Below are 22,328 nucleotides of genomic sequence, written 5' to 3'. Positions count from 1 at the left end.
GAATTGGACTTGCCCTTTGGAGGGAGACTTTGATTTTCATGAAGGCATGTGGCATGCATGTGACAATGATGTCAGTAATCCAGGTAAGCTGCCATCAGCCCTATCTCCAGGACATCACCTGTGTGAGTAGCTGGGCATTACCCTTGTACTTCCATTCTGCAGGCTGGTCACTAGGACCTGGCGGCAGGTACCCGGGACCTTCACTCTCTAAGGAGACACCCTGGGTCTCACCTGATGACCCCTCCTTGCTCCTGAGGGGCGTCCTTCCTGCCCTACCTGGAGGTTGGTTTGATTGTGTTCCTCTCAGTCACCCGTACAGGGACCAATGAAGATGTCTTCTCCAAGGAGGGCTCCTTCCAAAGCCACAGTCTTGATTTATGCAAAAATGTCACAGGAATAATAAAACATTTCATAGGAATCGGCTCTTGGCTAATTTTCCCCCGTTGCCTGATCATCTTTTGAGTCATTTACCGCATAATCTTTTGTAGAATTCACCTTCTTCTGACAAAGTTCTGTTCTCAAGGGAATGACTTCCCGGAATGACAGCCATAACGTCAGCTATTGTCTTCTCTCATCCGGACCCACCCAAAACTCCAGAAACGAGCTTGGCTGGCACAGCGCGTGGGCCGGCGTCCCTGTGGCTTGGAGCAGCCACTGTTGTGTCTGATCGGCTCTGATCCTTGGGAGTAACGTTATCTTTTTACAGGACAACTCTGCTACTGGGTGGAGAACAGATTAAGAGAGGAGGAATGTTAGATGCAAGAAGGATTAATTAGGAAGCTCTTGCAATGATCCAGGTACAGCAGATGGTGGTTCAGGCCCGGGTGGTCTCCAAGCGGTGGTGGGAAATGATGCGATTCTGGAGCTATTTCAAAGGGAAACGTCTTAGAATGTGTTCACAGCTGTGAGATATGAGGAAAAGCATAGAGTCAAGGATAACACTACATATATTTTTTTCCCCAAATAACCAGTGACTGGAATTCTCATTTACTGAGAAGGGGAAGACCTTAGAAGGAGCAGATCTGAGAGTGAATATAAGAAACTTGGTTATAAACATGTTAGGTTTAAGTTCCTACTGGACACCTACTGTGTGACTTGATATTTTTGATTCGTTTTAGGAAATATTGTTCAGCAACCCTTCCAAAATTGTGTCTGCCTGATTCTCTTTCTCTGTCTTTCTTCCCCTTATGGGATTCCAGTTGTACACATGTTAAGCGTTTTCACCACGTCCCATATTTTCTTTTTCTTTCTTTCTTTCTTTTTTTTTTTTTTTTGAGACAGAATCTTACTCTGTCACCCAGGCTGGAGTGCAGTGGCACCATCTTGGCTCACTGCAGCCTCTGCCTCCCAGGTCAAGCGATTCTCCTGCCTCAGCCTCCTGAATAGCTGGGATTACAGGCGCCCGCCACCACACCCGGCTAATTTTTATATTTTTAGTAAAGACGGAGTTTCACCATGTGGGCCAGGCTGGTCTCGAACTCTTGATCTCAGGTGATCCGCCTGCCTCGGCCTCCCAAAGTGCTGGGATTACAGCTATGAGCCACCACGCCCAGGCTCTGTATTTCCATTCTATTATCTGTCTCTGCTTCTGTCTGGATTTTGTTTTCTCACTCATGTTTCAGTTAATACTTCTCTCTCCAACTGAGTCCACCTTGTCACTAACCTCATTTGTTGAGTTTATAATTTTACGAACTCCGTTTTTTAATTCTGGAATTTTCATGTGTTTTTTGCTTTTTTGAGACGGAGTCTTGCTTTGTTGCCCGGGCTGGAGTGCAATGGCGCGATCTCGGCTCACTGCAACCTCCGCCTCCCGGGTTCAAGAGATTCTCCTGCCTCAGCCTCCTGAGTAGCTGGGATTATAGGCATGAGCCACTGTGTCCGGCTAATTTCGTATTTTTAGTAGAGACGGGGTTTCTCCCTGTTGGTCAGGCTGGTCTCAAACCCCCCACCTCAGGTGATCCGCCCCCTCCGGCCTCCCAAAGTGCTGGGATTACAGGCGTGAGCCACCACGCCCGGCCATGTTTTTTCTTATATTTGCTAGTTCTTTGTTGAAATTCTTTATCCTGCTCCCACTCAGCTTTTTGGTCTCTCATCTGCTGCCTTTCGTTTCAGAATCAGCAAACCGTTAACATAAAACTAACCTCAAAGGATAAAGTCCCCTTGCTTGGTTTCCTTCCTCTTTTATGTCTTAGAACCCTAAATTCTCTCTGACTTGGAAGCGTGCCAAGTTCTACAGACAGATGTTCCTCGGTTTTTGTTCATCTTTTTAAATTTTTTTTTTCCTTTTTTTTTTTTTTTTTTTGAGACAGAGTCTCGTTCTGTTGCCCAGGCTGGAGTGCAATGGTGTGATCTCGGCTCACTGCAAATTCCACCTCCCGGGTTCAAGAGGTTCTCCTGCCTCAGCCTTCCGAATAGCTGGGACTACAGGTGCCCTCTACCACACCTGGCTAATTTTTGTATTTTCAGCAGAGACAGGGTTTCACCATGTTGGCCAGGATGGTCTTGATCTCTTGACCTCGTGAACTGCCCACCTTGGCCTCCCCAGGTACTGGGATTACAGGCACGAGCCACAACAACTGACCCAAAGTTATTATTTTTTTTTTTAATGAACAGTGAGAAGTTCATTCTAAAAGACCTAGTCAGATATTTCTGGAAGCCAAACTTCCATCAGTGTTTCTTCTGAACCTACCTCCCAGGCATAAATCCACATATTTACTGAAATTCCTGCTGTGATAATTCCAGTCCAAGCAAATCATCACTGTCCTGGAAGGCAAGAACTTTCTAACTGGTCTATCCACACTTGGTTTTTCTTGTTTTCTTTTAGAAATATAATGATATATCAATAATATAATGATATATCAAACCCGGCTGGCTGGGTGTGGGGGCTCACGCCTGTAATCCCAGCATTCTGGGAGGCTGAGGCAGGAGAATTGCTTGAACCCAGGAGGTGGAGGTTGCAGTGAGCCGAGATCATGCCACGGAACTCCAGCCTGGGTGACAGAGCAAGACTCTGTCTTTTTTTTTTTTTTTTTTGAGACGGAGTCTCGCTCTGTCTCCCAGGCTGGAGTGCAGTGTCCGGATCTCAGCTCACTGCAAGCTCCGCCTCCCAGGTTCACGCCATTCTCCTGCCTCAGCCTCCTGAGTAGCTGGGACTACAGGCACCCGCCTCCTCGCCTGGCTAGCTTTTGTATTTTTTAGTAGAGACGAGGTTTCACCGTGTTAGCCAGGATGGTCTCGATCTCCTGACCTTGTGATCCGCCCGTCTCGGCCTCCCAAAGTGCTGGGATTACAGGCTTGAGCCACCGCGCCCGGCCGACTCTGTCTTAATAACAATAATAATAGGTAAGGACAGCTGGGCGCGGCGGCTCACGCCTGTAATCCCAGCTTTCTGGGAGGCTGAGGCGGGTGGATCATCTGAGGTCAGGAGATGGAGATCAGCCTGGTCAACATGGTGAAACCTCATCTCTACTAAAAATATGAAAATTAGTTGGGCATGGTGGCAGGAGCCTGTAATCCCAGCTACTCGGGAGGCTGAGACAAGGAGAACTGCTGGCACCCAGGAGGCAGAGGGTAACACAGCAAGACTCTGTCTTAATAATAATAATAATAATAATAATATAATAATAATAATAATAATAATAGGTAAGGACATACTTTCTTTCCGGGTTGAAATCCAGTTCCATCCATGAAATTATGCATGTTAATGCATGACGCTAATCAAACTAATTAACCTCTGAGTTCAGTGTTCCTATTTGTAAAATGAGTCTAGTGATGAAAACACCTTTCCAAAGTTGTTGGGAAAATTAAGGAAACTCTCCATACAGGGCTTCAGAGCAGTGTCTGGCATAAAGTAAGTGCTCAGAAAACGTTACCTCTTACTTTTTTGCTTCGTGCAATTCTGACTTCAGGAAGCCACCTCACAGAAACATTTTAGACAAAAATATGATGATGCCACACCTTTCCCACTCTCTTGAGGGTAAAATACCAAAACTTCAGTTGGCCTTTTAGAGACTCCCACTCAATCCATACACAAACTCTTCCTTATTATTTTTCCACCTGGAATCCACTCAGCTTAATAACAGGAAAAATTATCTGCTGATGGGGACTTTCACAGAAGCTGTCTCCTCCGTCCATGTCTCCCCCCAGCTGCTCTTCCTGTCACCAGCTTGTCAGTCCTCAGCCCCTGATTACACTACGCAGTGCAGATGGCTACCCTGGGGTCAGCTCTCAGGGTCAAGTCCCCTTTTCACACAAGGTCGTAGGATTGTATGTATTTATGTATTTATTTATTTTGAGACAGAGTCTCGCTCTGTCCCCAGGCTGGAGCGCAGCCGTGCGATCTTGGCTCACTACAACCTCTGCCTCCCAGGTTCAAGTGATTCTCCTGCCTCAGCCTCCTGAGTAGCTGGGATTACAGGTGCCCGCCACCACACCCCGTTAACTTTTGTATTTTTAGTAGAGACGGGGTTTCACCCTGTTGGCCAGGATGGTCTCCATCTCTTGACCTTGTGATCTGCCTGCCTTGGCCTCCCACAGTGTTGGGATTACAGGCGTGAGTCACTGCACCCGGCCGGATATTTTTTTCTTTAGAGCACTTACTACATCAGCAGATATGGCTCTCAGTGCCACAAAACTCTGCCTCCCAAATTCAAGCAATCCTCCTGCCTCTCAGCCTCCGGAGCAGCTAGGATTACAGGCGCCTGCCACTATGCCTCTCTAATTTTGTATTTTTAGTAGAGATGGGGTTTCATCAAGTTGGCCAGGCTGATCTCAAACTCCTGACCTCAAGTGATCCATCCACCTCAGCCTCCCAACATGCTGGTATTACAAGCGTGAGCCACTGAGCCTGGCCAGTTGATCAACTTTCAAAGAAAGAATATTCACAAATTTAGATTTAGAGAAGTTTATAAGGAGGCCGGGCTCAGTGGCTCACACCTGTAATCCCAGCACTTTGAAAGGCTGAGGCAGCCAAATCATGAGGTCGAGTTCGAGACCAGACTGGTCAACGTGGTGAAAACTCATCTCTACTAAAAATACAAAATGAGCCGGGCGTGGTGGTGCGTGCCTGTAATCCTAGTTACTTGCAAGACTGAGGCAGGAGAATCACTTGAACCTGGGAGGCAGAGGCTGCAGTGAGCCGAGATCATGCCATTGCACGTCAGCCTGGGTTACAGAGTGAGACTCCATCTCAAAAAAAAAAAAAAAGAAGAAGAAGAAGAAAAGGGGAAGTGGCTTGTCTGAGGTCACTGAGGCTGTGGGACAGCACGTCACAGGAGAAGCTCACTCTGGCTGACTTTCCAGCTGGTGTTCTGCACCTCTCTCAGTATCTTAGGAACCAAGTTACCACGACACACCTATTAGAGTGGCCAAATTCTAAAACGCAGACGATACCACATACTGGCATACTGGAGAGGACGTGGAGCAACAGGGATTCTCATTCATTGCTGGTGGGATTGCAAAATGGTCCAGCCACTTTGGGAGACAGTGTGGCAATTTCTTCTAAAACTAAATATAGCCTTACCATATAATCCAGCAATTACATTCCTTGGTATTTACCCAAAGGAACTGAAAATGTATGGTCACATAAAACATACATATGGATCTTTACGGTAGCTTTATTCATAATTGCCCAAACTTGGAAGCAACTGAGATGCCCTGCAGTAAGTGAGTGGATTAACTATGTGCCCAGACAATGGAATATTATCCCGTGCTAAGAAGATATGAGCTCTCAAGTCATGAAAAGACGTGGAGGAGAGCTAAATGTATATAATTACATGAAAGAAGTCAGTCCAAATAGGGAATTCACTGTCTGATTCCAACTATGTGACATTCTGGAAAAGGCAAAACTATAGAAAGAGTGAAAAGTTCATTGGTTGCCAGAATAAAAGGCTTGGACAAGAAGAAATCATCCCAGTGGAAATGGAGAAACACAGGAACAAATGAAGAGCAACAGAAGACGCTAAATATTTGGGTAAAGACAGGAATTTTCAATGATGATTTCATCATGAATGAATTAAGGAAACATTCATGCATGCTCATTCCGTATTTGATGACATTGCAAACATTGTTTTGAAAACTGTACTTTGCACTAAAATTAAAAAAGAGGCTGAGGACAGTGGCTCATGCATGTAATCCCAGTACTTTGGGAGGCTGAGGGGGGCAGATCACCTGAAGGCAGGAGTTCAAGAGCAGCCTGGTCAACATGGCGAAACCCCATCTCTACTAAACATACAACAGTTAGCTGGGTGTGGGGTCACACGCCTGTAATCCCAGCTACTCGGATGGCTGAGGCAGGAGGATCACTGGAGCCCAGGAAGTGGAGGCTGCAGTGAGCTGAGATTGCGCCATTGCACTCCAGCCTTGGTGACGGAGAGAGACCTATCTTAAATAAATAAAAATGTTAAATGACAGCATATATATACATGCACACACACACATATGTGTATATACACACACACATATATATGTATATGCACACATGTCCATATACACACATATATGTCCATACACATACGTGTATACACATAGATGTCAATATACACACATTTGTGTATATACACATATATTATATACACATATGTATATATAATATATGTGTATATATACACATGTATATATACACATACATGCATGTGTATATATACACACATATGCATATATACACACACACATATGCATATATACACATATATGTATATATACACACATATATATGCACACACAAACACACAAATAGACACATCGATGAGAGAACACTATATTTACAAAAGTACAAGGGAAATTTGAACATAAGACTTCAGATGCTGATTACGGTAGCTGAGGTAGGAGGGGGAAACAGGATGGAGTATGTGCTACAGAAATAGTCACGCTTTATCAATTCTCTGGTTTTCCTGGAGCATGTTGACTTCACGTTGATGTTTTTTACGTGTTCTGTAAAGAAAAATTTCTTTGAATTGGCCCTTGGAAATTTACCAGTGGTGTGCTGGTAAAGGCTTGACCATCAGCTCTCTGAAAAAAAAGCAAAAGGAAAAACAGAAAACAACCCTGACGCGTGGCATTTGCCGATTTCTCTGGTGTAAATACTCACACCACGGCTTTGACGTGAGTTTTACGTTTGGTAAAACCAAATCGCACCTACTTTGAATAGAAGGATTGGGATGGAGATATGGTTCCTGTCAGGCACTAATTAGGGAGCAAGACTTGCCTCATATTGCCTTGGCTCTCATGCAAGAAAAAAAAAAAAGTAAAATTTGTGAATTTGTGTTGCTTCCTCAGCCCCATCCTGGGTAAAATCAGAGGCGTGTACAGGGCAGGGAGAAGCTGTTTATTTCCGTGCCTGCGGTTGGACCTTGTTAAAGATTAGAGCTGTGATGCTAGCCCCTGGCCAACCACATCCTGTGCATTTTCCAGTTTTGCTCAGTTCCTGACTCTGGTATAGCAGAAGCATTTTCACACCGACGACACCCGCTATGTCTTGGTAAACCCCGGAAGGGAAGGGAGGACAAGGTTAAAATACTGTTCCGAGGCCCTGGTCTCTCCACAGTGCAGGCTGGAGGTGGGAGCCCGTGGAAAGCCAGGTTCATCCACCGTCGGAACCCAGGCCAGGCTGCCAAGGCTAATATTCAGGACAAAGCCGGGGCAGGGTGGGAATCCTATGGAGATCGTCTTGGGGTCTTCCTTCCAGGGCTCCATCCGGGCCAGAAGATGGCGAGAGACATGGGTGAGTCCCTGCTACCACCTCACCCTCAGGTTGCTTTTTTGGCTGAACAAGAAGGCTTCTCCCAGGCAGGAAGGGTGGGGCACAGAAATGTGAGCCAATGTGGATGATCTGGGGAGGGCTTTGCAGTTGAATCTCCTGAAAACGGCAAAGAAGTGCAGACCTCCAGGCAGTCTAGACTCAGATTCTCTAGACACTTCCCTTTGGCTGAGCCAAGCCAGGGTTGCTCAGAAACTGGGGTCCTTGAGATTGGATCGATTGGAAGGAAAGACACAGGATTGCAATGTGCCAAACTCTGTGAGGACCAGGGTTTAGCTTGAGTTCCCCAGTCTGTCCACGAGGTCCACGCCTGAGATCACTACGGCAACCACAGGTCAGGAGGAAGACTGGTCAGCAACGCAGTGACCGTGCTGGAATAGTTTTGAAATATTTGAACTATTCTAACGCAAACTCTTCTTTCAATGACATTTCACGTTGTATCTTATGTCACTTTATTTATGCAGATGTCATCTTTCCAGTTGACATTTAATTGGTGTTTAATTTGGTTTAAGTTGCTAATATTGTATATGTATCTGAGTCTAGTGTGAGAATCATTACTCCATGCCTGTACATCCCACACCAAGTAACATTTTTGAGTGAGGACGCTGTGCGGTGCTGAGTCTGTGGCATGCCTTGGACATAAGCATATAGCTTGCCTTCTCCAGCTTGGAGGAAAAGTCTTAGAGGAATGCCAAGGTGGAGGGGCCCTCTGAGAATATGGAGCAACGACAGCTCTGTATCACCCCTCTTATGGAAAAACCCAGAATAACTACCTGTGTTTTCTGTGACCTTAGATTGTGGAGGAACCGACAGATGTGGATTCTGCCAGCCACTCCTTCCCTAGTGGGCACCACACCCTTGCCCCCCATCCTTCCTGGGCACCTGGTATTCAGATGCTAGGGGAATATTAATCAGGGTCCAACTAGGAAAACAGAAACTCTTCTCTGCAGTTAACAGAGAGGGAAGTAAAAGCAGGATGGGACCCCCGCATTGGATCCTGGCACAGGCAAAGAACATCAGTGGAAAGGTGATGAAATCCAAATAAAATCTGTCATTTAATTACGGTAGCAGTGTTAATTTTTTTCTTTCTGGCGGATGTGCTGGGGTCGTGTAAAGCATAAACATTAGAGGGATCTGAATATGAAGGGCATATGGGAACTCTCTGTATCTCTGCAACTCTTCTGCAAATTTAAATTTATTCCCAGGTAAGAAGTGTGTTTAAAAAATGAATTAGTCGGCCGGGCGCGGTGGCTCAAGCCTGTAATCCCAGCACTTTGGGAGGCCGAGACGGGCGGATCACGAGGTCAGGAGATCGAGACCATCCTGGCAAACACGGTGAAACCCCATCTCTACTAAAAAAAAAAAATACAAAAGATTAGCCGGGCGAGGTGGCGGGCGCCTGTAGTCCCAGCTACTCGGGAGGCTGAGGCAGGAGAATGGCGTAAATCCGGGAGGCGGAGCTTGCAGTGAGCTGAGATCCGGCCACTGCACTCCATCCGGGCGACAGAGCGAGACTCTGTCTCAAAAAAAAAAAAAAAAAATTAGTCGGCCGGGCGCGGTGGCTCACGCCTGTAATCCCAGCACTTTGGGAGGCCGAGGCGGGCGGATCACAAGGTCAGGAGATTGAGACCCTCCTGGCTAACACGGTGAAACCCTGTCTCTACTAAAAAATACAAAAAACTAGCCGGGCGAGGTGGCGGGCGCCTGTAGTCCCAGCTACTCGGGAGGCTGAGGCAGGAGAATGGCGTCAACCTGGGAGGCGGAGGTTGCAATGTGCAGAGATCGTGCCACTGCACTCCAGCCTGGGCGACAGAGCGAGACTCTGTTAAAAAAAAAAAAAAAGAAAAGAAAAAAGAAATTTCTTTCCCCAGATACCCTGGCGTGGTATCTCTAGGGCATGGACGCAATGCAGCCATGTTGTTTGCTAAGGCGTAACAAGGGTGGCCATTGCTCTAGTTCCCAGTAAGATCCTCATTTCCAGCTGAGACCTTGTCAGCCTGGACTTCACTGTTCACATCACTATCAGCATCTTGGTCACAACCATGTTATCAGTCTCCAAGACGTTTCAAACATTCCCTTCTCTTCCTGTCTTCCTCTGGGCCCTCCAAATAACATGAAGTCTATTCCGTTAACAAATTTCAAGTGAACAAGACGTTATTATTGATGATTGATAGGTTGTATGTTGTGCAGCAGATCTCTAGGTCCTGTTTGCTAATAACTGCCCATTTCCCCCTCCTCCCAGACCCTGTGACCACCATTCTCTGCTGTGATGTCGTGACTCTGGTGACTTTGCAGACCTCCTGTGACATCATGCAGTATTTTGTCTCTGCATCTGCATTGCTTGGTGTGATATCCTCCGGGTTTGTCTGTGTTGTCGCCCGTGGCAGAATTTTCTTCCTTGTTTAAGGCTGCATAGTATTCCCGTGTGCGTGTGTACCACATTTTCTACATCCATTCATCTGTCAATGGACATTTAGATGATTTTCACGTCTTAGCTACTGTGAATAGTGCTACAGTGATCAGGGGAGTTCAGATGGTTCTTTACATACTGATTTTTTTTTTTTTTTTTTTTTGAGACAGAGTCTTGCTCTTCTTGCCCAGGCTGGAGTGCAATAGTGCAATCTCAGCTCACTGCAACCCCCGTCTTCCGGGTTCAAGCGATTCTCCTGCCTCAGCCTCCCAAGTAGCTGGGATTACAGGCACCCACCACCACACCCAGCTAAATTTTGTGTATTTTTAGTAGAGACAGGGTTTCACTATGTTGGCCAGGCTGGTCTCGAACTCCTGGCCTCAGGTGATCCACCTGCCTTGGCCTCCCAAAGGGCTGGGATGACAGCCATAAACCACCATGCCTGGCCTGTTTATTTTAAATATAGACCCAGAAGTGGGATTCTTTGGCCATATGATAGCTCTATTTTTAATTTTTTGAGGAACCTCCCCACTGTTCTCTATAGTGATTGCCCAATTTTTAATTCCCACTGAAGTATGCAAGGGATCCAGTTTCTCCACATCCACACCAACACTGTCTCCTGAAAAAAATAGTATGTGTTGTAGGATATTTTTTAACGTGTTAAATAACTTGTTGGGATTTTAGCAAAGATCACAATATGAAATACTTGGGGAAGGATTTCTATGGCTCCCATTTCTAATACGGGGAAACGTCAGCTTCTAGTTTTGTCACGTCTTGCCTAAGAGCTGCAACCGTTGACTTGTGGAGTTGGAATGGTCTCCAAGTCAGTTAGTTGCCCGACCTTTATTCTGCCTTGTCCCACAGATTTAGAAAGAGGCTGACACATCGGGTACCTAGTTTAGGGTCATCTGATCCTAAACCACATTTAGGGTAAGTGACATTTTTCAGAAACCAGCGCCCTCACTCTTGTCTCACTAGTGGAAAGAGGGGAAAGAACAGGACAGAAAGCTCTTCCTCTTGTGTGAGGCAGCTGCTGTGGAAACCCCACAGGCAGGAGGCCCCTGGCCAGCACATCCTGTCAGCTTGCATCTGCTGCAGAGTTCTGTCCTTGCACTGGCCAGACTGCTGGGACCGGGGCCATGTCTCCCCACCCCACCGCCCTCCTGGGCCTAGGTGAGTCCTGGAAGCAGCGGGGAGGCTGGAAAGGGGGTCGGGAGGTCTGGAAAGTTCCCTGCTGAAGCCTGACTCCAGTGCAGAAGATTCTGGGGAGGAAAGTGTCCTCCTCCCCCAAGACTGCCCTGCTGCTCTCCCCGGGGCCTAAGTCTCACCAGAGAAGACCTTGTCCTAAAAACAGGGGCCTGGGTGTGGGGATGAGGTCAGCTTTAAGAAGGGCTGGGGGAGCAGGAGCCTTTTTGGAAGAGGAGACTTTGGGATTTATCTTGAAACCATTTTGCAGCAAGAAGGATTACACTGAGATAGTGGTGTTGAGGAGGGTTGGTTTGGTCATGATGAAATGCTGAATGCCCCCCAGCTCTATCCAGCTCCCTTTTGATAGCAGCCCCGTAAGGAGACTGGGGGGGTGGGCATTTTTCTCACTGGGGCTTCTCTTCCAGTGCTCTGCCTGGCCCAGACGATCCACACGCAGGAGGGTGAGTCACACGTTCATCCCATCTTCCCCGTCCCCTCTGGCACCCCAAGGGCAGTTCTGGGTGGGAGTGATGTTGATGCTTAGAGGGCCTGGAGGGATCCCTTTAAGTCTACCCTAGATTGCAAAGTATTCCAAATGTAAAATGCATAACCCTCAACCAGTTCTCTCTCTCATCCTCCACCTGTCTTATTTTGCCTTTCTTATTTTCAAAAATTTTATTTTTAATTGACAAATAATTGTATATGCTTGAAGGGTACGTTGTGATATGATGACATATGTATACATGGTGGAAAGATTAAATAAAGCTGATTAACATGCCAGTCACATCACATACTTATTTTATTGTGATGAGAATATTTTAAATCTCCTTTTAGTACTTTTGAAATATACAATAAATTATTATGAACTATTGTTCTGCTGTGCAATAGATCTGACAAACTCACTCCTCCTGGCTAGTTGAAACTTTGTATCATTTGATCAGTGTCTCTCCCATGTTATTGGAGGCCCTGCAGCCTCCAGTAACCACCATTCTACTCTCTACTTCCGCGTGATCAACTTTTCTTAGATTCCACAGATAAGTGAGATCACGCAGGAATAACTGTCTTTCTGTGCCTGGCTTATTTCACTTAGCATAATGTCCCCCGGTTCATCCATGTTGTTGCAAATGATACAACGTCCTTCCTTTTTTAGGGTTGAATAATATTCCACTGCATAGACACACCACATTTTCCTCATCCATTCATTTGGCAGTGGACACTTGAGTTACTTCCAGGTCTTGGCAGCTATGAGTAGCTCTGCGTTCACCCTGGGAGTGCAGGAAATCCACACACCAATTTCCACAATGAGAATTCAAACCCAACACAACAAGGTTGAGCCCGGCAGTGTTCCCCAGACGAGCCCACACTGTTCTTGGTGGGGAAAAGGACAGTCACAAAGGGCAGACTCTGAACACTCCATCTCTTCTCCATCCTCCTAGATGCATCATGTCACCCAGTCCTGGTGATTTCACTCTCAATTTTTCTCATCTTTCCCTCTCTCTTCATTGACTTTTCCTGCGTCTCCCCCTGGTGACGGCCCCTCTCCCCTCGGTGGCTCCCGGAGGCCGGCCTTAGCCTGTCCATGCCACTGCTGCCCGCTCCCTTCCTGACCCCAGGGACGCTGTGATTTGCGAAAGCACATGACCATTGTACTTTCCACCGTTTTTAAACTGTATTCAAAAATTTTCATTTAATATCTCATTGTAAAATGAATTTTTTTTTCTCAGAGCCCTTCCCCTGTTTATCTTCAGATAGAATCAGACCCGTGTATCTGTCTTTGGTCTAGACATGCCCATTTTCCCAGCCACATCCTGTCCCTGAGGACTTTGCAGAGGAGGTCAGCTCCACCGCCCACCTGTCCCCTAGATTCCTGCGCTTACCCACAGGAAACTTACTGCAGTTCGTAGCTGCAGATTTGGACAATTCTGCGAGCAGTACCTGTCCTCCCTTCTAGACGTCCACCTTCAAAGGGCAGGCATCCTGTGTGTGTTTCTCACATTTGGGGAATTAGCAGCCCATGAAAAGCGTCTTTGAACGGATTGATAAGTAACTGAGATACAGTTAAAAGAAAGAAAAATGAACAAATGGGTGGGTTTGGGGAGATGCAGGTCAAAGGATAGAAAATTTCATCTAGACAGGAAGAATAAGTTCAGGATTGTGTAACATAAGGACTAGAGTTAATCACAATGTATCGTATGCTTGACAATCGCTAAGAGGCAGATTTTAAATGTTCTCACCAAAAAAATTAACTATGCAAAGTAAGGTTATATGAATTAGCTTGATTCAGCGAGTCCACAGTGTATACCTGTACCAACACATCATGTTGTATGCCTTCAATATATGCAGTTTTAATCTGTCAGTAACAAAGAATGAGTGAAGACGGGATGAGCGAATTGAAGCCGTGCCAGCTCTCTGCCCTGCTCAGGGATTTTGCTAATTTTGACACAACCTTCCTGTTTCAGGACATCAATCCTGCCCTTCCTCCTCCACCCCAAGCCCAGTTGAGATAAACAGGGTTTTTCAAGAGCTTTAATAACAAGGAAATGCAAATTCGGCTGAGGAGAAAGGAGAAACTATAGAGGAAAACCCAGAGGTGGTGGCTCCACAGAGACCTGCATTAGCCATGGGGACCTGCCACGGGCTGGGCATCTGCTGTGAGCAGATCAGGGCTGGGTCAGGGCTGGGTCAGGGCTGGGGGCTTCACCCTCACCCCACCGGACCCTCACAGGAGCCTGGCAACCCCCGTCCCACACTCAGTCCCACCCGGGGACCGGCCAGTGCCCTTCCGGCCCCAGCACGAGCCATCTCCAGAGTCCTCGCTTCCCTGTCCCTTGTCCTTCACAAATGACCCTGTCATCCCCGTCCTGTGCCTCTCTCCCGCCCTCTGTCCCTCTGGAAAGTGGCCCTGGGTTCTCAGCAGACATGAGGGGCCCCAGGCTGCTCTGACACTTCCCACATAACCCTGAGCAAGGCCCAAGTTGTGAGCAAGTCTCAGGGTCCTTATTGTCAACTGGGAAAATAACTCCGCAGCGATGAGAATTCCCGCGCATGTAGAAGGTGCAGGAGGCGTGGCGATGTTCTAAGGCTGGGCTGTGGTCGTGGCTGCACAACTCTACAAAATTGCTAAAATCCCTGAAGTGTGATACTAAAATGACGTGTGTGGCATGGTGACTTCCTACGGTGGACACTGAGGTCCTTCTCTGCTTCCCTCCTAGGGCCCCTGCCCAGACCCTCCATCTCGGCTGAGCCAGGCACCGAAATCCCCCTGGGGAGGCCTGTGACTTTTGTGTGCCGGAGCCCAGTTGGGGTTCAAACATTCCGCCTGGAGAGGGAGGGTAGATCCGAGTTCAATGATACTAATGATGTGTCTCAAGCTAGTCCATTTGAGTCTGAGGCCAGATTCCGCATCGACTCAGTAAGTGAAGCCAACGCCGGGCTTTATCGCTGCATCTATTATAAGACGCCCCGATGGTCTGAGCACAGCGACTACCTGGAGCTGGTGGTGAAAGGTGAGGACTTCACCTGGGCCTTGCCCCAGTCTCAGCTCAGCCCTCGAGCACAGGTCCCTGGACCCTGTTCCAGCTGCTGCCCTCTCTCTGTGGCCTCCCTTGCCCTCCTCCTGACCCCCAAGCCCTCCTCTCCCCCTCTCCCTCTGCACACACCTCCCCTCTGCCTTCGCACCTGCTTAGGTCCCTGGAGCCCTGGTCTCCTCTGGACGCCACGGATGGCCTGGACACTCAGCCCCAGCATCCGGTGGGCTCAGAGCTGGCTCCGCGTGGCTGGGTGGGGAGTGGGTTCCCAGAGATTAGGGGGCGACCCCCCTACAAGGGGATGAGTGTCTTTTCACACAGGATGGATGGTCTCACTTGTTATTCCTTTCCACTGAGCCAGAACCTGCCCCAGGCAATGTGCTTCTCCTGGTGTGGTTCATCTCCCATTGGGCAGAGCACAGGGCCCAGGGATGGCCCCTGGTCAGGGCTGGACAGTGCTTTGGGAAAACCTTTGGTATGTGACCACACGCACCCCTGTGTGTGCTCAGCCCGAGATGTCCTGGAGTCAAAGTCCACCGGAGAGGCTCCAACCCACCTTCATGTCCCCCCAGGACCTCAAAGGTCCCCTGAGGTCAAGCAGAGCTTGGGGTGGGAGGAGCAGAGGGAGTGAGCAGCCCCAGGGAGAATGGGGCAAGCAGCGGGGCTCTCCCCAGCCTCCTGTCCCCTGACCCGTTTTCTCAGGAGTCTCGGGACGTTGTCTGGGATTGCCTGATGGCCATGCGGCCTTTGGATGGGGGCTCAGGGTGGAGGAGGGCAGGTTGGTTGGGACGGGTTCTAAATCCTTCTCCTGCCTCTGTTCACAGAAACCTCTGGAGACACGGACTCCCCCGTCACAGAGCCTGGCTCCTCAGCTGGTCAGTAGCAGGGTCCTCAGCCGGAAGGGATTACAGGGGATCTGTGCTGGGGATGCAGCTCCGGGTCCAGCCCTCGGCCCTGGGCTTGGAGTCAAGGACTAGGGAGGCCACGGGAAGGGACTGACACCCGCCCAGCTCTGGGAGGTGGCTAATGCTCCTAGAGACCATAGCAACAATGGTACTGTAATTGCAATCTCGTTCCATGCCACGAACCGTGGAAAGCACTTAATGCAAACACCACTCTCTAGGGGAGGTACTAGTCTGATTCTCTAACTCCTCCTCCTCTCTAATATGTAAAACATAAAGTTTCTTGCTTAAAGTCACAAGACTATGAAGGGGCAGGGGCAGGGGCAGGGGCCACCCACCTGGGCAGCCCCACCCCAGACTTTCGGGTTCTCCTGAGCCCCACGCTGCCCCCTTGTGGGCGTGGCCTCACCATTCACCCTGCTCTGCACCTGATGGAGGGACTTAGAACTCACCTTCCAACCTGGGACACCCGGAGAGGGACGGTGATGCTCCTATTGGCTCTGTGATCTCCGGGGGAGGCCTGAACAGTGGAGGAAGGTCCCGTAAGAGGAGGAGGGTGCCACAGGGAGGGGACGGAGCCTGTGAACGGTGACCAGGATGAAGCCATGAGGCTTCCCTTCCATCTGGCTCTGCCCTGGACTCTGTGATGGGAGAGAAGCTACCCCAAGTCCCTGGGTCTCAAGTTGTCCATCTCCCCCTGTGATCTGTGACCAGAACCTCCCAGGGGAGGACACGAGGTCATAAGACATCCGCAGACCCTTCTCCACCTGTGTTCTCATCACCAGAGTGGTCGTCCTTGGTCACCCAGTGATGGCCTGTGAGGCTCGGGCTGTGAGCTCAGGCAGGTGGGACCAGGGGCTGAAGCCACACGGGGAGGTGGGAGGAGCGATGCTGTGCTCCATCCGGACCCCCTCAGAGGTTCCTGGGCTGCCGGGGCACAGCAGGACGTGCTCCTGAGTCCAGCCGACCTGGTTCAAGTCCAGTATCTGGTTTTTATTAGCCTTCTGTCTGCGGGAGTATCTTGCCTCTCTTTCTCTCCCTCTCTCCCTCTCCTTCCCTCTCTCCTCTCTCATCTTTCATGCAGAGACATATAAAGCTTATGAGGACAGACCCTTCTGCAGCCAGATTGCTGGGTTCATGGCTCAAATCCCGGTGGTTCTGCCACCTCCCGGCTCTATGCCTGACAGTGACTCACCCAAACCTCCTGTGTCCCAAATTCCTCATGTGAAACACAGGTGATAAAAGAGCTGTCCTGGTAGAACCGTTTAGGGGAGACGTGAGTTCAGGTACCCACGGCGCTGACATCAGTGCTGATTAGAAAGCCCCAAAGGAGGGGTGCTGCTATTAATACTGAGGAAGTATTTTGTCCTCACAGGGACTGTGACAGGCACTGAAGGCTCTGGGCATGATGCACCGTGAATGAGGAGAAATGGCCTTCCACCTTGTGAACGTCAATGGGGAGAAACAATTAGAATGAGGGATAGAAATGCACAGATTGTCATACATACATTTTTTTTTTTTTTTTTTTTTTTTGAGACGGAGTCTCGCTCTGTCGCCCAGGCTAGAGTGCAGTGGCCGGATCTCAGCTCACTGCAAGCTCCACCTCCCGGGTTCACGCCATTCTCCTGCCTCAGCCTCCCGAGTAGCTGGGACTACAGGCGCCCACCACCTCGCCCGGCTAGTTTTTTGTATTTTTTAGTAGAGATGGGGTTTCACCGTGTTAGCCAGGATGGTCTCGATCTCCTGACCTCGTGATCCGCCCGTCTCGGCCTCCCAAAGTGCTGGGATTACAGGCTTGAGCCACCGCGCCCGCCTGTCATACATACATATACAGATAAAAATATATGATTTGCAATGGAGAATTTCAGATCTATAATTTAAATTATAATAAATATTTTTCCATCATATACTACGTATATAAGGAAGATAATCATATAGTAAGAATATGTTAGCGTATCACTACATATGACTATAATGTATATTATATATTATATGAAAGATATATTTACTATATAGTATAATAAATTTCAACTGTTATAATTAATAAATAAATGTAGGTATTAATGTAAACATATATTATCTATTATGTATAAAATTATATAAAACTATAATAGAAAAAATATTTTATATTTAATTATAGGTTTAGATCTAATATAAATTATACATTATATATTATAGTGAATATATGTAACATATAAGTTATTATAAATCATATACAATTAACACTATATACATTAATATGTCTATGTCAAGATTACATAATTTAAAAATATATTTGTTATATATTATACATTTGCATAATACATGATACATATAGCTATAAATAATATAAAATGTATAATATTGCACATATACAATACATATGCCATTTTAAATGGTGGCAAATGTTATGAAGACCAAGCCCAGGAAGTCATGGTGTAGAATAACGGGTGGTGTCCTGTACCTTGGAACGTGGACGAGGCATAAGAGAAAGCATACTCCAAGAGAGAATGTCTGCCTTTCTTGAAGGATATTGAAGATGCTGCCTAGGCAGCGGGGGAGGAGAGGGACGCTGTTCCTGGAAGAGAGACGCTTGGCTCAGACCCTGGGTTTTGGGGAGCCCTGCAGGACCCCATTTGGTTACCTGTGAATTGGGTAGTGGCGTGCACTGTGCAGAGCAGGGTGAATGTTCGAGGAGATGACAGGCGGGCCTGCAATGCGCTGCGCAGGGAGCGTGGGCGGCGCCGCACACACTCGCCCGCCCCCTAGCTGCAGGGCTTCGGGAACAGGAGCACATCTGAACTTGGATTCTTCCCACAGGAGGGCGGGTTACCTCCCCATCAGGGGGTTGCCGTGAGGGCAGATAAAATCAGACACGGGGATTCTTGCACTCTGGTGGGAATCCAGAAGGAGGTCAGGGAGGGAAAGTCTCACTTCCTCTTCTTGCAGGTGCTTGGTCTCTGCCTAGATCCACAGAGGGCAGAGAGCAGTGATGTCTACCACAGCTTCACGCCCAGGAAACACGTTGTATCTGCACCGACCAGTAGGGATGGCATCAGGCACATGGGGTCACTGAGCCCTCGAGATGCAGACAGTGCTGCAGGCTTCTCACACCATTCAACTTTGAATACATTTAAATATCAATAGCTACATGTGACTCTCATACTGGATAGTAGATGTAGAAAGTTTCCATCATCACAGAAGACTCTGCTTGACGGTGCTGGTCTAGAAGGAGCGGTCAGGGTCCTGGGGAGTGAAGAGAGATCCCCACAGTGGACATGGGAGGACTCAGAGCCTTCTCTGTCCAGCTCAGGACTAACTCCACTTCCTTCTAATTCCTCCCTCCCAGGACCCACGCAGAGGCCGTCGGACAACAGTCACAATGAGCGTGAGTGATGGGGACTATGGAGCGTGAGCCTGGCATGTGCCTCCTGGGGAAGGAGAAAGAGGTTGGGCTTTGGGGTTGGTCAGATTCCCACTCTGCCAATGGCCCCAGCTGTGTCCCTGTGCAGAGGACCCCAGCACTCAGGACCCTGGTGGTGGAAGAAGGGGATAACCATCCCTGTGCTGCAGGACTATTGTTTACCTGAGAGATTTTATCTGTTAGTAAGTTTATGACATGCACGCGACATGTGTGTGGTATACAGTAGGTGCTCAATAAATGCACACTGCTGAAAACCTGTTTCTGTCTTTCTTAGATGCACCTGCTTCCCAAGGCCTGAGTGCTGAGCATCTTTATATTCTCATCGGGGTCTCAGTGGTCTTCCTCTTTTGTCTCCTCCTTCTGGTCCTCTTTCTCCTCCATCGCCAGAATCAGATAAAGCAGGGTAGGTCTCAGGGTCAGGGTGGAGTGACCTGGGGAAGCTGTCAGGAGAGGCTAGGAAGAAGGTCTCCTTAATTCATACCCCGACTGTCCTCAGGGCCCCCCAGAAGCAAGGACGAGAAGCAGAAGCTACAGCAGAGGTGAGGCCCGTGGGAGTGACTCCTGGACCTCCACCCAGTCCTCTGCCCCCAGGCTGCCCCTGAGGTTCACTTTTATTTTTCCTCTCAGGCCCGACCTGGCTGTTGATGTTCTAGAGAGGACAGCAGGTAAAGGGGGAGGAGGAGGGGCAGGCCTGAGATGGGGAGTGGGAACTTCTTGCCAATCCAGATGCAATGTGGGGGGCGGAGGGAAGAATCTTTGGGAACATTCTAGAAGGTTGTATTATAGCTTGGGTGCAGGATGTCAACTGAAGCTGGGGGTTCTCAGGCAGATTTGCTTTATGACATCCTTCCCAGAAAACTGGCCATGTATTTTCTCCCCCAGACAAGGCCACAGTCAATGGACTTCCTGAGAAGGATAGAGAAACGGACAACTTGGTGAGCCTTCCTACTAGCTATTCAAGTTCCCCACATTTAACAGCTTAAAAAAATCTCAGCTCCTTGGGTCAGGAATTCAGGAGTGGCTCAGCTGGGCGGTTCCGGCTCATGGCCTGTGCTGAGGTTGCTGTCGAGAGGTCGCCCAGGGCTGTGTGCATCTGAAGGCTCCCGTGGGCTGAGGATCCACGTCCAAGACGCTCATTCCCATGGCTGTGGGCAGGAAACCTCTGTTCCTCCCACAGGGGCCTCTCCACACCCCGGATTCCCCCAGAGGGAGGGATCCAAGGATGGGTGGTGGGGAGGGGCAGAAGCACAATGTCTTTTGCCTCAGCTTGGAAGTCAGGAGTCTTCCCTTCTGCCTTGTTCATTGTCACGTAGACCAACCCTAATACCCTGTGGGAGTGCTCTTCACACGGATGCAATTTCAGGAGAGGGTCCTCGGGGCCCATGGAGATGGCCGCCACAGCCCTCCAGCCCCACAGCCCCTCACCTCACCCTCCACCAGGCACTCCCTCACCCTGGGTCTCTCTCTCCCAGGCCCCGGCGGCAGGGAGTTCCCAGGAGGTGACGTATGCTCAGCTGGACCACTGGGCCCTCACACGGAGGACAGCCCAGGCTGGGTCCCCACAGTCCACAGAGCCCATGGCTGAGTCCAGCACGTATGCAGCTGTTGCCAGACACTGACCCCAGGCCCACCTGGCCTCTGCACCTGAGGATATAAAGTCACTCTAGGAAAAGCCTGAAGCAGCCATTTGGAAGGCTTCCCCTTGGACTCATCTTCATCTAGAAAGCCAGCCAGGCAGCTGACCTGGAGACAAGAGCTGGAGACTGGAGGTTTCTAACCAGCATCCAGAAGGTTTGTTAGTCAGGTAGTCCCTTCTACAATTCAGCAGCTCCTTGGACAGTTTCTCAGTTGATTCCAGAGACCCAGCTACAGTTCCCTGGCTGTTTCTAGAGACCCAGCTTTATTCACCTGACCCAGCTAAAGTCACCTGCCTGTTCTAGAGGCTCAGCTACAGCTGTCAGGCTATTTCCAGAGACCCCACTACAGCCAACCAGCTGATTTCCTGAGCAGTGATGCCGCCTCCAAGCTTGTCCTAGGTGTCTGCTGTGAACCTCCAATGACCTCAGAGACTTTGCTGTAATTATCTGCCCTGCTGACCCAGACCTTCCTAGAAGTCAAGAGCTAGCCTTGAGACTGCACTGTACATACACAGCTGAGAGCCAAGCCCAGTTCTCTGGCTCATGCTTTACTCTGTGCATCAATAAATAATTTTGAGTATCTCACATCTGGCAACCTCAGGCCTGGTCCCGGATGCATAGGTCTCTCGGACCCAGTCTCTGCCTTCACAGTTGTTCAAAGTTGAGTGTGGGAAACAGGACCTACAAAGGAGGTGTCAGCGTTTTCTTTTTAAAATTTAATTGATCAGGATTGTACATATTCAAGGCGTAAAATGTGATAATTCGTTATACGCATACATTGTGCAATGATAGCCACAATCAAATTCATCAGCGCACCCACTACCACGGATATTATACATTAGATATTCTGAATTTGCTCATCTTAGGACTTCCCGTTGGTGTCAGTGTTTTCTGACAAATCACGTGTATCAGGAATGAATGAGGGAGGTGTGGCTGGGTGAAGGCAGAGAGCTGACCCTACGGGTCCACATCTGCACATACATGCACAGGAATGCATGCTCTCACACACATGCATACACACACAGACATCCACACACACTCACACGCCTCAGGAAATCCAAGGAATCACTGAGCCTGCTGTTGGTTGAGGCATATCTGAGTATCCACCCTACCTGTAGGGTCAGACGGTACTCTCCCAAATGCAGATTGAAACAGAAAATTACCCTATGCAGCACTAGGAGGTGACAGAACCTCATTTGGGTTCATCTGTGTTTGTCTTTAAAAAACAAAAGCAGGCCAGGCGCGGTGGCTCACGCCTGTAATCCCAGCACTCTGGGAGGCTGAGGCGGGCGGATCATGAGGTCAGGAGATCGAGACCATCTTGGCTAACATGGTGAAACCCCATCTCTACTAAAAATACAAAACATTAGCCGGGAGTGGTGGCGGGCACCTGTAGTCCCAGTTACTCGGGAGGCTGAGGCAGGAGAAGAGCGTGAACCCGGGAGGGAGAGCTTGCAGTGAGCCGAGATCCGGCCACTGCACTCCAGCCTGGGCGACAGAGTGAG

At 48.8% G+C, this 22,328-nt stretch overlaps 2 protein-coding genes across 14 annotated transcripts in view; one reads left to right on the top strand and one right to left on the bottom strand.

Annotated features, from left to right (window-relative positions):
• LILRB3 (leukocyte immunoglobulin like receptor B3) overlaps nucleotides 1–22,328 on the bottom strand; it is a 250,857-nt gene that overhangs the window by 156,382 nt on the left and 72,147 nt on the right. The gene's annotated exons all lie outside the window — the stretch shown is intronic.
• Nucleotides 7,428–21,408, top strand: LOC117093689 (leukocyte-associated immunoglobulin-like receptor 1). Of its 13 annotated transcripts, none has more exons than XM_033229199.1 (12): nucleotides 7,428–7,720; nucleotides 9,999–10,100; nucleotides 11,145–11,339; nucleotides 11,780–11,815; nucleotides 14,567–14,860; nucleotides 15,706–15,756; nucleotides 19,112–19,150; nucleotides 19,461–19,589; nucleotides 19,683–19,725; nucleotides 19,814–19,851; nucleotides 20,069–20,121; nucleotides 20,659–21,408. In XM_033229199.1, the coding sequence occupies exons 3-12, from the start codon at nucleotides 11,306–11,308 to the stop codon at nucleotides 20,803–20,805; spliced, it is 864 nt and encodes a 287-aa protein (XP_033085090.1). In that variant the 5' UTR covers nucleotides 7,428–7,720; nucleotides 9,999–10,100; nucleotides 11,145–11,305; the 3' UTR covers nucleotides 20,806–21,408. The 13 variants fall into 13 exon arrangements, 10 of the variants coding, with proteins under 10 accessions (XP_033085090.1, XP_033085091.1, XP_033085089.1 ...); XM_033229200.1 differs by having other exon boundaries at nucleotides 9,999–10,116; nucleotides 11,217–11,339; XM_033229198.1 differs by having other exon boundaries at nucleotides 9,999–10,116.

Source organism: Trachypithecus francoisi, unplaced genomic scaffold, assembly GCF_009764315.1.
Source record: "Trachypithecus francoisi isolate TF-2019V2 unplaced genomic scaffold, Tfra_2.0 Lachesis_group12, whole genome shotgun sequence".
NCBI classification, from domain to species: Eukaryota; Metazoa; Chordata; class Mammalia; order Primates; family Cercopithecidae; genus Trachypithecus; species Trachypithecus francoisi.
Note: the sequence above shows the minus strand (reverse complement) of the source record. Positions and strands in the feature narration are given on the sequence as shown.